General features: G+C 36.7%; 1 protein-coding gene across 17 annotated transcripts in view; it reads right to left on the reverse strand.

The window, feature by feature from the left end:
- Positions 1–244: 244 nt before the first annotated feature.
- ZNF207 (zinc finger protein 207) overlaps positions 245–16330 on the reverse strand; it is a 33697-nt gene continuing 17611 nt past the window's right edge. For 4 of the 17 annotated variants that reach the window (XM_053299930.1, XM_053299928.1, XM_053299929.1 and 1 more), the window contains exons 7-11: positions 14712–14872; positions 13682–13771; positions 12341–12583; positions 11723–11885; positions 10738–11585 (exon numbers count right to left, since the gene is read on the reverse strand). In XM_053299930.1, coding sequence (XP_053155905.1) covers positions 11425–11585; positions 11723–11885; positions 12341–12583; positions 13682–13771; positions 14712–14872 — 818 coding nt within the window. In that variant the 3' untranslated portion in view covers positions 10738–11424. Of the gene's footprint in view, positions 7897–10737; positions 11586–11722; positions 11886–12340; positions 12584–13681; positions 13772–14711; positions 14873–16330 lie in introns of those variants that run through there. The other 13 variants (XM_053299933.1, XM_053299932.1, XM_053299931.1 and 10 more) reach the window with 11 other exon arrangements.

Raw genomic sequence — 16330 nt, forward strand, 5'->3', positions numbered from 1 at the left:
CACCCCTAGATCCTATGTACTCAGAAGGAAGTCCTAAATTCAATGGGACTGACTCCCCAGTAAAAGAATATAGGATTGCAGCACAAGTGTCTTTATAGTTTCTACATTTGAACACAGGCAAAATTCTGAAGAAGCATTTTTCATGGGGGCGGGGACCCTTGACATGCAATTTCCAGAGGGCAACCTATGCTAATAAATTGTGTTAGGACGAAGTGGGATGAAGAAGAATACACAGGCACAATAATTCAAAATGACTTGAAATTTAATGAATGGAAGATACACAGCTTTATGCAAGCATACATTTCAGAATGCTCTTCATAAACGAACATACAGAATATAGAAACAAGCTGTGTCTCTGGGTCCCCAACATTATCAGTAAAATGCTACATGAGTGAAACTAGAAACATTGATCTTTACGGGCAAGAAGCACTGCAAAGACCAGATACTTACCAATTTGCCAAGCCTGAAACGTGTTCTCTTGTTTTCTGGTACTGCTGGCATCTGCAAGGCTATGTAAGCTGTATTCATATGATCAGAGTAAAATCACAGGGTCCATCATAGTACATAGAACCGACAATATGCTTCATTAGTGGGTCACAGTTCACTGCAAGGCAGCTATGCAGTAAAAAGCAAGACAAAAGCCAACTGCTCCATACCACATTGAGCTGCTTACAAAAACAGAGGCAATCCATTATCCTCACTTTAGTGTGTGTCCTTCCAGAAAAGACAAGTTTATTATGCAAGATCAATTAAGTAAACTCAGCTCTGGTTAATCCAATTATACCTAGTAGAAGCAGTGTCTAGAGAGCACTAACTCTGCTGTAATACCACTGATTTCCATTTATATTTTCCTAAACAGTAAAAGGTTACTATAAATGGAGACCTGGCAGCACTGTTACTTCCAGGATCCTAAATTGTGCAGTTCTGGGAATGTGTGAAGCAGCACCCCAGTCCAAGAATTAGGTTTTCCCTGGTATAGCTGAACCATGTGGGTACTGCTTCACACAAGGGAATAACCATACAATTAGATGCCCATGTAGTTTAAGATCTCAGTTCATTCATACATGCATTCAAATGTACCATAAACCCTTGGTAAGACAGAAAAGTTAGGAGTTTAGACAAGAAAAGCAGAATGCTACCTTCAAATAGTCATAGTTGCTCAGCGAGACATGCTTTTCTTGGTGGGCAGGATGGGGTGGTATATTCACATTGAATAAGATGGATTATATTAAAGAAAATATCTATCTTAAATGAATGGCTAGTTTTTAATGTTCATAGCTTCCTTTGCAGGTGGCAACAAAGTTAATCTTGGACAACTCAACCTTTTTAACAAGATGCTTAGATCAAATGAAGTAAAGTGACTAATTGCTTAATGCCGATAACTGAACAGATACAACTGCTGTGCAGTTATAAAAAGAGCTAAACCCCCCCAAAAGCTGAACTGTCTCCAGATTTGTTGCAGGTTATTAGGACTATAATTCTTATGAAGTACTAAACACCGATCACTAGACACTTGGTGAAACAGTAGAAGAACTAGGAACTGCCATACACACGATTCTGAAAGGCAGCCTACACTGTATCAGATTACTAAAAATGGAAGAGTTATACAGATGGATATTTACTATGAACAGTGACTAGAATTTAGATCAGTTTTGAGAAATATTTTAATTAGCCTTATATAGCTCTCTCATCTGAAGATCTGTAGGCACTTGCCAAAAGATTTAGTCTCTCATATTGCTGATAGAAGTTCACTTTGTTAAGTTGTTGCTATCCCAGCCAAGGACTCCTGGAAGTCCAAATATAACTATATTTGACCATCTAACAACACAGAATAAAAATCAATCCAACAACAACAAAAGAGAATCCTAACCCTCTACCAGTTTAAATCTAAACCCACAAAGCCATCTCAAATTAGGAAGGTCTTAAGATGCATCCTAAAGCTGCTCAAGCAGAGATTTTGCGATTCTAAGGAAAGCCGTTCCATAAATGTGGCACAAGTACTAAGAACATCTCTATGCACAGCCTTCCTGTCAGAACATGGCACACACATGTACCATGGGGGTTCTCAGTTGAACTTAGTAATGGGATAGACATGGCAGTTATCTCAGACAGAATTGACAGCTCATATTTCAATGCTTGAGGTCAGTATACAATTTCCTTCGCTTAAAATGTTCAAAAGACTGCCAACAGCTTTAGGTTGCTTTTTAAAGAATAAATTTTTATAAGCATTTTCAAAAATGTTATACAAGTTAGTTAAACAAAGCAACTGAAAATTAAAGATACAGAAGCATGCAATTCTAATGAGATGCAACTACATTTTTGTGCAAACCACCAGTTTAAGCAAAAGGGCAGCACTACAGAAATGCATCATCTACTTATTTTTCTTATTATTTAAAATAAATAAAATCATCTAAGTAAACAGTGAATTCAGTTAAAAAGAAGAAGAGACTACCTAAGAGAATAGCCTACATTTCGAAGTGTTGATATTCAAAAGCCAAGGGTTTCAGAGGTATAGCATTTCTTATCAATGCCCATCATAGCAAAGGTTTGCTCATCAGTTGAATAGATTGTGCTGGTGGGTGTTTGTAAAAATAACTGCTAAGGAGAAAAATCAGAATATTTCATTATTCTTTCTTTGTTACTGGACTAAATATCCATGTACCCCACAAATGCCAGTTATGTTTTCCACAACCTTATCTGAACCATCTCCCCCTTAAAATAATAGCATTGCTATTGTAGTATTGTAGTGGTAAGAGTGCTGGACTAGGACCGGGGAGACTCGAGTTCAAATCCCCATTCAGCCATGAAACGAGCTGGGTGACTCTGGGCCAGTCACTTCTCTCTCAGCCTAACCTACTTCACAGGGTTGTTGTGAAAGAGAAACTCAAGTATGTAGTATACCGCTCTGGGCTCCTTGGAGGAAGAGCGGGCTATAAATGTTAAAAATAAAATAGTAGTAGTAGTAGTAGTAATAATAATAATAATAATAATAATAATAATAATAATAATAATAATAATAAAACTGACTACAATGTCTATACTAATCCCAAACTTGTTATGTATTTATTACCTTTAGATATAGAAAAAGTGACCCTCTTCAGATTACTGAACGCGCCATCCTCATGTACTAGAGTGGTATTTGTAGTACAGTACAGGATTTTTAACACACACATCGAGTACTTACAGATTAAACTAACCTGTACTGGCAGTGCTGTGGGATTTTTCTTCTCTACCAGTAAGTAGCAAATGCTGAAATTCTGCTGCTAGTCAACAAAAACACAAATTATATTAAACCAAAAAGGAGCTTAATTCATAAAAATTCTTTTAAATTCAAAAAACCAAACATTCCTAGTTCTTGCACTCATATGGGAAAAAATTAACCAATAAGAATTCTGTAAAAATGAATTCCAATACATATTAAATATACTTGGTTGAACCAATCTGATGGTCAAGGTGCAAGTAATAAAAAAGTGGTACTCTTAAGAGTATTAGTGACAATTTAATTAGCGTTGTGTTCTCACATCACTTCCACAACAGAACCTGGAAAAGCAAAAAATGCTGACTGTAGTAGAATGGAAGATTAAAAATAGGGTTTACTACCTGGATTTGAAGCCTGGATTGAACAGCTGAGTTGGTTACTTTTGAGATTCAATTTTATACTTATTACTCCAGATTTTCAGAATCTATTATGTTAAGGACAAAGCCAAGACTCAGGAAAGGTATTTTACTGCCTTCATATTCAATTTGAATTAAGATAACTACACTTGTGGTCTGCAACCACACTAGATTATCCTCAATGTTTTTGTTACAAAGTTATAATCATGTAGTAGCTTAGTCCTTCTTCCAGTCTCCACCAACTAGTTGAACAATGCATAATTTCCCATTTTAAGTATTTGTTGCCTGAACAGAGAAACATCCAAACCAGTTAAGGGGACAGTGTTTGACTCCAGTTTTTCCTGGCCTAAATAACTGAATTGAGAATATATGTTGAAGACTGTTTTCCATTTCAGCATGGGTCTTTTAAGATAAGAGAAGAAAGGTAAAATGATGCAAATAAAAAACCAAAAGCATAAGAATCAGTCTGAAATTTCAACAGGACATACCCCAAACTTAAAACTTCTTAAAGCTTAAAAGTAGCACAAAATTTCATATATAAATAGAAAAGATGTATTTTCCCCTGTTCCTAGCTACTTCCCTTAATTCCATTTACACTTGGACGCATTTTTAATAGCTGACAAAGGTGACTGTGTATCACCTGAAAGAGCTCTGAAACCTATCAACATAATATTCAGCAAGTCAAACAGTGTTTGCTACAAGGCACAGTATTCAATGAGTAATGTCGGTAAAAGTGTATATTATAAAAAAAAATTGCTTTTCGTCTGCAAAGATATTGTGTACTTTTATTTAACACAACACATACACACCAGAAGACACAGGTCCTTGTAATTTTAAAGAGAATTCTACTGACAAAACAGTCACAATGGCCAAAACTAAAGCCACATTACATCATTCAAGCTGTTGGCTTAGTGAACAGCTTCACTTTAGTAAAATTAATGGAAAGTATGCTTATGTTACCAATTGGTCTAGTTATTAGGCTTTTTTTTTTAAATTATCTTCTTCAGATTCATATGGGGAAAGCCCCATGAATAAGTTTCACACAAAGTTTAACTATTAACAGTAGCAGCCCAGAGATGAACAAAGGAGACACAATGAAAGATTTTAATCTCTTTTTGAAATTAATAAAAACTCCATCAACTGTGGCAAACAACTTCAGAAAGTCAGGGACTTGAAGGTAAAGGCTCTGATCCAAAGAGGTGTGCAGCATTTGTGCACACATAAGAGTCTAATTGTTTCCTTTCCCCAGCTGTCACAGAACTCTCAAACTGTTGCTTAAATGCTTTTATTGAAACATCAATCTGACAATTTGGCACAAGAGCATTTTAAAGGGAAGAGGGGTGGGGGAAATCTGTGTGCATGAGAGCAATATCCATTTAAAGTGCTAATGCACCAAACCTCTGAAGAAACTGCTTTTTCAACATGAGAATGTGGACATGAGATTCTGTGAAGGCAGAAATAGTCTAAAATTTGGGGGCATACTCAAAACATGCACCTTGCTGGATTATGACCGAAATCTCAATTCTAAGGTTGCTTTTTTAATAACTCAGAATTAGCAGTGCATCTCATTTCAGAGAGCAGAATTAATGAGACCTAAACACACACACCTGGGGTGCTATTTTTTGAAAGCTGCACAGTCTTCACACTGTTATTTGCCACAGGATTAGTATAACTGAATTCATTATGGCTCAGTCCTACTGATAAATCGTTTAGAAGAAAATTAATATAATGTCCAGGAGGAGGGAGAGAACTAAAACCTAGAAGAAAGGAATAAAATATTTAGATCTTCTTCACAGATGGATGCCAAACACCACACTTTGGAGTTGTATTGTAATTATAAATCAAATCAAAAATAAATAAATAGAAACAAAGTTGGCTCTTGGGTCATAAAGACCCAACTTCTTTATCCATGGTACAAAAACAGGCCAAAACCCACCTATTTGCAGTTGCAGAGTGGCCAGAAATGACTTCTGGCCACCATTTTAGAACAGAGAGCCATTCTGGGCCCCTTTGTTTTTTTTATGAAAAAAAATTTTCGGGGGCAAATATACATCAAAAATTTGGCTGATTTGGGGGGGCATTTCTGGAGCCCTGGAGAGAGATGTACAGTTCATTTCTACTATTATTTCTCCCCTCCCTCTTTTTGGGCTGTGTGTGTGTAGGAACCTGACCCCTAGATTCCCAGACACATGTGGTTCCTTTATTTGTGGTTTCCATTCTCACAGTTATAGGCAAGAATGGAACTGCTGCGAACAAGGGCCACCTGTATGTCTCAGTTCTCATCAGTCATGAATTAGCACTGTTTAGAATGTGATAGGCCTAGTTGTGTTCAGTACCGCACTTAATGTGGATCAAAAGGAGGAAACTCAATCCTAAAGACATCCCATCCCCCCGCCCAATGCATCAAGTGATAAGACTGTCTAAAATCATGCATCTGGATCAAGGAACTCATTTCTTTATCAATTTTATTACATAATGAGCGACGATAGCAAAGACGTTCTAAACACTAGCTATTTTCTCTAGGATATTAAAATGTATCAGGAGCAACAAGTACATCCCTTCTATTTCAAGTCTTCAGTAACAATGTATAGTTCAGTAAATCAGCCAAACATATTGAATGAAGCAGGTCTTTCAAGAACATTAAAAGTGTAGAAGAAATGCTGATTAGTTTTGCTGCATCTTGCAGTGTTGAGTCCATCTTCACCATTAATTGTCAAGGGTCATGTGTCAAACACAACGCCAAGAATACACTGAATAGTATTCTTGATTACAATAGTATAGTATTTGATTACAATTAGTGTTCAGAGAGGCAGTAATCACACTGATTTTTCCAAGCATTAGTTAGAATTTCAACAGCAATTTCTGGAGAAAACAAGAAGCCTGTAGAGGGTTCTGCATGTATGAAGAAGTGGCAGGAAGAAGATTGTGCCATCACAGTATTATGGCAGCAGTAATTGTAAGTATTTTAAAACCGCAACAATGAAAACACAGTTTAGAGTTGGAAGCTACTGGGAGCCACAGAAGGGTAACCAATACTTGATGCTGGAAAAGCAGTGTGAGGATTGGGTGAGGTCACATAAGAGGTAACTATCACTGGTGTGCACATAGCATTGTGTCACAAGCTCTTTCAGTAAACTGAAGGAAGTTGCACTCATGCAATGACCCTTTCTATTTCCAGAAGGGCTCCTTGTATAAGCATAACTTTCCTTTGGTTTGCTGAAGGAGTCTGTGGCCACCAAGCACCTCAGCAGCCATACAACCCATGGCATGTTTCTCAAGTTCTCTTTTGAAGAGCTCTCATGCCAAATCCCCAAACTTTTAAGAATTCAGTGGCATTTAAGAAGCAGTTTGAGGTTCTGTGAGAGTATCACCCAGGAAATCTGGGTTTTTGTGCAGATGCTGTATGCTCATTTCCTTGATATGTTTCAAGCATGCTGCTGCCAACCAAAATAGGTTCTTAAGTTTGCTTGGAAATCTTAATCAACATATTTGTATTTTGATATGAACCCAGTAGGAACTTTGCAAACAGAACATTCAGATCACACGAAACATCTGCAAGTATCTGTGTTTGTTTAATATTTCAGTGCATATAAACATTGCAAATTATTTACCTATATACAAGCTGATGAGGTCATGTCTCCAACTAAACATTTAACCCACTCTTCCACCTTACCAACTCATATCTGCATTTTTCTCCACTCTGTAGGCTCTACATTAATATTTACTTTTATGATTCAACAAAATGTTGGATATTAAATGGTCCTATATTAGTAAAATTTAGGTTAAGCAGTTACTGACCAACTAAGAGTTGTTTACTTTATCAATTGAGAAACTATTTGTAACAAATATGTTTTCTCAACAATACTAAAGATGGGCAACTGAACTCCTGAATATCTTAGTCTATGAAATGATGACATACACCTGTCATTTCACTGTTTCGTTACTAAACACAAAATTTCAGGAGGAGGAAATAAAAGTAATAGTATTTGGTTGAACAGGGAGTGTTTGGCTCATTTTAAGATTTGACCACTAACCACAGTAAACTGAAAGCAGCAAAGGCAAAGAATATCAATATTAATATAGAGCCCATTGAAAGATTATAAAAATCCTAAATTAAATTAAATATAGGAGCCTTCACCAAACTTGCTGCAAGTTTGGGGACATAAATATCCAACAGCTATAAAGCTGTGAAAGCCCCTAGAATGAATAAAATAAATCCCACTTGCCTCAGACTGAACAGGGCAACACTGAGACTCTGCCTCAGCCTGTCCTATGGCAGGGCTATAGGAAGAAGAAAAATTTAAATTTTAGAAAAACATTACCCAATTAAGTTTAAAAGACATGCAATCAAAATTAACAAGATTCCAATGATCAAGCAAAGGTGTGGCCTTAAAGTTTTAGCTCCACACATATCAGACATGGAATTTCTAAAGCATGAAAAACGCCAACTAATATGCTCACCTCACAGTTTGAACACTGCTACACAACACTCAGCTGACAGTGGATATTTCCCCTGTAAGTGATGGAATATTCTGAACTAATTCAGTAAAGGTGAAAAATGTTAGATGAAAATCACATCAGCTATTCAGGAATTTTACACTAGTCTTATGTAGTAGCTAGACCAGTACATTTATTAAGACAACTCAATTCAACTTTTTTTTTTTAAAAAGGACATCAGTATGCATTTGTTAAATTATTTAGGTTCCAAAATAAAAAAAAAATTGTACTGCTTTTTTCACTGTGTTCAAGCAGTGAACACAGTAGGCATTTCTGGATTTTCTATCCAGGATTTTGATTTCTACAAGATAAGCTTTTACATAAAACTATGGCTACTTCTTACTGATAATGTAATTATTGAGGCTGCTGTAGACCAGAGCTGTGAAGGCCTCACGGTCTACTCAGAGGACACAGGACAAAAACTGGATGGCCCTCTTCTACCCAGAAGAGAGAGAAGTAGCCCTGCCTCTGAGAAAGGAGAGGATGTCCTACCCAGGTTATCCTCCTCAACCAAGACAGATAACGGAGAATCAATCAAGCACATTCCATTGGTAGTTCACTAGTTGTCTTATTGGGGCTATAAAGGGGCAGCACAGATTACACTTCTGATCAGGATTTCTGAATGCCACAGTGCAAGTTGTGCACTAAGTAATTTTAAATTCTTGAACTATGTTACCAGAAGAATCAGCTTAGTAAAATTAAGTTTGTTAAAACAAGGCACGATCATGTGATCAGAAAAATATGCTCAAGTAAGCCACTTTTTAAAGTCAATAGCCAGAATCCAAAGAAACTGTGGCATATACATAGAACAGCAGTTGACAGCTTAAGTAGTAAGCCACATTTAAACTGAGGAGTAGCTTGCCTCTTTGAAAGTGGTGTCTATTATAATACTGTCAAAGTATATTCAAGATGCACATGCTATCCTCACCTACATGAAGATATAACTTCTTTGACTCATGGTCAACAGATATGTGTAACTGCATGATGGCTGTCATAACAGGCCAAAAAGAAAAACTTCTCAATGAAACAAGGGGTGAGGTAAGTGCCCATACAGTGAACATGACAGCATATTTTGGGATACCTATTGGGATGCAAACAATGATTCCTGGAATGCAAATGACACTGCACAAAGTTTAATTATAAATTACTTCAGCAAAACAAGTTTCTCAAGATATGATATGACAAGAACTGAAACAAGATATGAAGAAAACAAAGTCCAAGTATCTAATGAAAAGCAGGCCATTCTTGTAGTTCCTTAAGCTCAAAATTTATGAAAATTAAAAGAATGTTTGAGAGGAAAGAATTTTTAAGTCTGCACTTTAAATCCTCAGAAGAGCAAGCAATGAGATTGAAGCAGACTGTTCAAACCTATTACACTAATCAGAAACAATCCATGTCTTACAGTCCATGCTATTAACAACTGGCTGCCATCACCAGCATAGTGTGCAAAAGTATAAACTATTTTAAAGACCAATTTTGCCTTTACAAACTGGAAAACAGAATGAACAGTACCAAAGTATGCTTCATTAACCTTAGATCTCATGCAAATAACTTCAGTTCTGTTAAATAATATGATGCTATAAAAAGTAATAGAATTGGCATATTTTTACGTAGAAAGAAATACACTACAGGATGCTCAGATAAGGTCTCTCAAATATGTTCACCCTTCTGTCATGGTATAACATACTTGCCCATTGGCCAGAGAGAATAATTTTGTCTTTGCTCTCCTGCCAAGTTTCATAAATGGGACTGAGTTCAATTTTTATGAGAGAAAAAGGGGACGACACATAACTTAAACCTCATCAGAACTATTCAAAGCTCTTTCCAGCATAGTATGATGCATTGTACCATGCTGTGAAAGATCTCAGAATAACTAATTAGGTTTCAGAGTGTGCTTTTTAAAATTTGGATGCAGTCCCATTTATGAAACCTAGCAAGGGCAAAATTATTGCTTCTGGCAGATGACAGAAAGTAGCTGTTGCATTGTGAGAGACATAGCTAGGTCCAATAATCATACCATAACAGTGTGGGTAAGATCTGTGTCATAGGAGGCAGCTTCAGCTGTAGTTTATAATTAGAAGGCTCCCACATCCCCCAAGTCTCATGCTACCCACAAGTAGAGGGATGCTTTTTCAACTTGCAAAACAACTATTGAATCCATGTGAATATTATAACAGAGATCTCAGGGTGGATCTCTCTCTTTGCTGATCACTTTTGTACAAAAGCAAACACTGCATTATATCTTGCACCTAAGCTCTGCAAAATTTTCAATGAAGTAGTTTGAGATCCCTACACTGATGCAGAAACAGATCTAAGTCATCTGAAGCCAGGTCAAGAAATGTGCTCCACAGTAAAGTTTATTTAGAAGAAGCACATTTGCATGGGATAAGCACAAGACACATCAATAGTGTTATCAGATGACCTAGGTCAAAGTTTAAAAGAAGGTACTTAAAAAAACCCTCCATCATTCAGAAAAAATACAAATGCCCTCTTAGCCCTAATTCTCAGAGATCATTGCAACTGGTTAATAAGTGTACAGGTCTATGTCTACTTGTTCAGTAGTCAGCTACAGCATGGAGCTAAAGCAGTGATTTTGAGGTTCAAATAATTCAGAATATATATCAATGAAGCATCAGGAAATTTGTGTTTATTACACCACAAGCTACCATAGCATGCATCAGTACAAACCTTCAGGCAGTTGTCCACAGCTGGTCATGAATAAAAAGACAGTTTTTTTTCGTTTGTTTTATTACAATGAAGATTAACAGTACAGAAAGTCACATGAACTCAGTGGATAAATTCAATAAACCCTGCAACAGGAGGAACTCTAAATACATTAAATACTGTTACATGTTCAGACGTAAGTGTACAAGTAGGTGGTAACAATTAAAGCCCTCACCAAACTATTGTTGGGGACATGAAGTCCAACAGCACCTGAAGTGCTGTGAAGGCATCATTTTACGAACAGCAACATAAGGTTACAGAACTTGCCTTTAAGATGGTATGTTCATGTAATTCCAGCGCCTTCACAATTTAACGAACCATATTTACTATACTTCACTTCTAAAAACCTAGATGAAACATGAAAAAGAAGCCATACAGTATAAATTGCAACATCAGGGAAAGCTCCTGTTTTATTATTCTAAATAAATTTTTCCATGTAAAATAAGAATGTCCAACAGTTCCTTGTATGTGGAAAGATATTTTCTAAAAGTCACAACGAAGTTTTAATTGATGGAAGCTTGGCTATATTAACAGCACAAGATGAGAAAAGGTTTAATCTCCAAACCTATTAGCGCGTTTGCAGTAGCATCAGTAGCGGCCACCTTGCGACATTACAGGAGGTCTCATTCCCATTGGCGGTCTAGGAGGTCCACCTTGGTAAGGAGGCACCATTGGAGGCCCTTGACCATATGGAGGCATTGCACCAGGAAGGTATCCTGGCATGCCCTGGTGATGACCACCATACTGACCTGCAAAACAAAATATGTGGGGGAAAGTTACAAAACTCTTTAAGCAATACTGCTACAGTAAAGCTTTCAGAAGTTATTTAATTCCACATTTAAAGCTAATCTCAGGACCAGCAAGATTAAGCTAAGCATCTTATTACCATGAGGTGGAATTGGAGGTCTCATTCCTTGTTGTTGGGGAGGAATTCCTGGCTGTGGTGGCATCATACCTCCAATTGGTCCAACTGGTGGATTGCCCATGGATGCCTGCCCTGGTCGAGGAAGATTACGTTGATATTTAGGCAACTGTGCCCTTCTTTCTTCCTACAGAGGGAAACAAATGGGGGGGGGGAGATTCAACAACATGAGTTAAAAAAAAATCAGTTTGAGACAAATTCAAGGGATATTTTATCATGAGCTTAACTCGATGGTCTCCACTATCTAAATCTTATCTGAAGGAGACATTACAAAATATAGATTGTTACAACAAAGTGCTAAACTAACGTTTTCTACTTCTGATGAACCAGCATTTTAAAATTATTCACATTTATATTCCAATCTGTACTTGGTTTATACAGAACATCAATAGCAGTCTGAAGCAAGTTTAATGCTCAGAAAATTAGGCCTCGAGAACTACATTGTACAAAATGCAGCAATTCTAAATCATTCATGTTAGACTAACATGATTTCAAGGGAAGAGGTTGGAGTACTGTATGTTGTACAACTATTTGTGAGAAAATCATCATCTATGTAGCAGGGAGAAATCCTATTTAACTTACCAGTGATATATCCTCATCTGGATGGATCAACTTACTGGTTGCACTGGTTGTTGTAAGGGTAGCAGGCTTACTTGTTATAGAAGTAGCTGGTTTAGCAGCAGTACTATTTGTTGTACTAGTGGTTGAAGCTGTAGACTGTGTGTAAGCAGGGAATGTAGGTTTTGGGGGTTCTGTAGTAGTTGCAGGTGTATTATTCAAAGGTTTGAAATCTGTACCAACTGGCCCTGGAACAGTTGCTTGAGCCTGTAAAATACAAAATAAATATTTAAGCACAGTACTATTTCAAATGCAAGAACACTAAGCTTTGCCACATTAATGTCTACTGGCACTGCTACATTAGCCCAAAATAAAAAAGTTCAGCCTTTTCACATAACAAAGCAAACTGAAGGAAAAAATTCAAAATAAAACCTCACACACACACAGACGGTTTGAGATATTGCACATCAAAAACCAGAACAGTAGCAAAACAAACTATCTATTTGTTACTGGCCTTTTAAAAAAATTTCACACAATACAATGAATATAGTAATATGCCTCAGATATTTTTTATTAAGAAATTTTTGTATTTAGGCTAATCTAGCAATTATTAGTTTAGAATCATATTAGATAAGTTAGAATTCAAACAGAATTAGAATATTTAAGGGATTTTTTTTTTAAAAGAACGCTATTGTGTCAAACTTTCTATTATTAAACCAGATCAATTTAAAAGCATTCTCTGCATAAAATCACACTAATGTTCTGAGACACCTCAAGTATTTGCCTACAGTTCTGAACTATTTTCCTTTCCTTTAATCTACAACAACTCTAGTTGTGGCCACTGGGAAAGATACAACTGTTATAGCATGGAAGCATCAACTTTAGAAGTAGCTCTTAGTTTCACTTATGAGAGAATGCTTTGACAAGCAAACAGCACATTTGAACTAATCACTGAATTCCAAACAAAGACTAAATAGTTTGGGATTTAGCACATAATGCAATTTCTGGTATTTCCTTACACTTATCATGATGCATCAGAATTAACAGCATAAACTAGAAAAGATAAACCATGCATCAAGTAAACCACTGCCCACTAAAATGCACTTAATTGCTTTCATGCTCTTCTTAACCCTTTAGAACACAATGTAGAATCTCTCTCTCTCTCTCTCTTTTTTTTTTTACTATTAACTAGATACTCTGCATAGTTTGTAAAATTTTGTAATGATTTAAGACTGGGGTGAACAGCTAAACATAATCAGGAATCCACAATTAGCTGAAGATGTTTAGGCAGAATATTTTAAAGTTTACATAACGGTCTAAAGGGTTAATTGGCAAAGCAAGTTTTAACTGCAACTTCCTGCGTACTTGTGCTGTGCTAGGAAACAGAGCTTTAGAAGGTGCTGACAGTTCTGAATTGGATGAAGTTGTACTTGAGCTTGTGACAGGTGTCCCCATCTGTAGCATAAAAGAAAGGAAACAGTAAACAGTCTCCAAATAAACGTGTGAAAAATAACCAAGAGGAAGGATCTCTGATTGATTTTTGTAAATGAGTATCTCCCCTACAGAAGTTCAAAATGCAACAGTACATAATGAACAATTCTGCAACATACTTGCAAATCATACAAGAAGTAGAGACTTATTCATTTACAATGAATTCAATCTATTAAGGGCCATCTTCTCACACAGACCACTCCACTTTGGTATAAAGCAAGTCATGTTTTGTCTCCCAAATGCAGAACCCATGCATTTTATTCCATGGTTGCAAAGAACTGCTTTATTTTGTTCCAACAGGATTATCAACTAAATCTCTGTCCTATTTATTTTAGTCTAGCATTTAAAAAAGCATAGAGGGATGTGCAACATATCAGCTCAGAAACACACATTTGCTCTTCTGTACAAGGTGTGCATGTGCTCACTCCATCCATTAGTCACTTCATCACTAACTGTTCTCTGAGGGAACAGGAGCTTCTGTGCAATCCTAAGCATGTTTACTCATAAGCAAGTCACACTCCTGACCTCCTTGAGGCTTGCTGCTTGGTAAGTGTACTGAAGATTGCAACCTAAAGTTTCAGGAATGTTGAAATGACTATTAACTCACAGAACATGGCCCCAAACACCTACTAACAAAGATCAGACACTGCTTTGTAAGGGGGGAAAAGTTTCCCTTTTGCATTTTTGGATGAAAAGGGTGACTAGTTTCTCAGCAACTATGAGATGAGGGAAAGATAGCAGGTATAATTAGCAAAACTGTAGTAAAAATATACTGTACAAACAATCTGGTATGAAATATGAAAAAATATCTAGTACCTGTAGTTCAACTAAAAGTTTCACTGGTAAAATAATAACATTCCTACACTGCAACTGACCACTGCAACGTAAAAGCTAAAATACTCACCTGTCCTGCACTGGGGAACAGTGGTTTAGTAACTGGAGGTTGAGGGTTCGGTGCTGCAACAACAGGAGCTGGAGGTCTATTAAGAACACCTTGAGCAGTTGCAGGTTGTGCTTGTGTCATGGGAGGCAAACCTGGGCGGGGACCAACAGGTGGTGGCATACCTATAACAGAATTATTTCAATGGTACTTTTCTGAAGATTTTAGTATAATCATAGTTTTCTTCAGATATGTCCCTATTCCAATTTTTTTTTTAACTAATAGGGCAATATTAATGAATAAGAAACAGTGAGAAATGCATGTAAGATACAAATAACCACAATCTGAAAACTCGGCCTTTTTAGTAACTTCATATTAAAGAGCAGAATCCACCCTTTTGGTAGCAAAAGGCCATTATTCATAAAGCATTTTATCAACAGGGAGGTCAGCTCCAAATCAGAATTATATCAGAAAACATATATGAACAATGTAATTTAGCATCTCTAAACAGAACCAAGGCTGCACTTTGATGTATAGTTGATGCTAAGTATACACATAGTTTAAAAGATTACTTGATTATTTTGGATACATCTGAAGCAGCACTTTTCTATTTAGATTCCAGCTAAGGCCACTTGCAGCCAGGGTTGATAAAAACCGATGATTTTTTAAAAAAATTAAAATCAGGTTTTTTAAAAAAACCCAATAAAGAACCTAGTCAAAGATATCATCATTAATATTAATCATAATTATATTCTATGAACATGTTAAGAGCTGTATATGGGGATGAGAGAACAAATCTGATCAGTCCTATTCTGCAGGTGGTGTACATGCAGCGTGTGCGCGCGCACACACGCACACACACACAGAGTCAAGCCCTTGCTTCCTTGCCTGGCACCCCACCAAGTGCAAGGACAAAGAAGGCCAATGAAAGAATAGGGGATTTGGAGTAGATCTGAGCAAGGAGGAGTCGTCTGGATATAAATGCAAAAGATGGGGAGGGGAATAGAAAGTGAAATCAAAAGTGAAAAGAACATATTCATGCAGTCCTGAGGAAACTGTTTCTGAGTGTATCCTCCATTTTAGAAGGGAAACATCTATCATGGCTACAAGCCATAACAGAGACCTGATTTGGGAATATTTTAATGAAGTTCCTGTACCTGTGGGAAGGAAAGGCATGTGTGCAAAATGCAAACTATGCAACAACGAAATGCAAGGCCTGGTTGCCCGAATGAAACAGCATTATGAGAAGTGTGTACCTACCTTCTAAAAATGAAACCTACATCTCTAAATATGTATTAAGGTTATATTACACAAGAATATACTTTTATCGAAAATGACAACTAAATAGAATCTTCCTGATTAGTAATTTAAATTGTGATTTAAATCATTAAAATTGAGTCCTCCTGTGAAGTGATTTAAATCAAATCAACTCTGATTGCAGCATTGTGTCTGCATAAATAATCCAATTAAAGACTTGCCACACTTAGTGACTCAGTGGGTAAAAGGCACTGTTATTTTGCAAGGTTTTAAAAATTATGAGTAGTTCTTCAATTTTCCCCAAATAACTGTTTTACATCTTAACAATAATTTGGAGATCACAAGTAAAGTGACTGCTTTAAGGTTTGTGCAAATTTGCTGAAGTC

This window comes from Hemicordylus capensis, chromosome 2 (assembly GCF_027244095.1).
Source record: "Hemicordylus capensis ecotype Gifberg chromosome 2, rHemCap1.1.pri, whole genome shotgun sequence".
In the NCBI taxonomy this organism is placed as follows: domain Eukaryota; kingdom Metazoa; phylum Chordata; class Lepidosauria; order Squamata; family Cordylidae; genus Hemicordylus; species Hemicordylus capensis.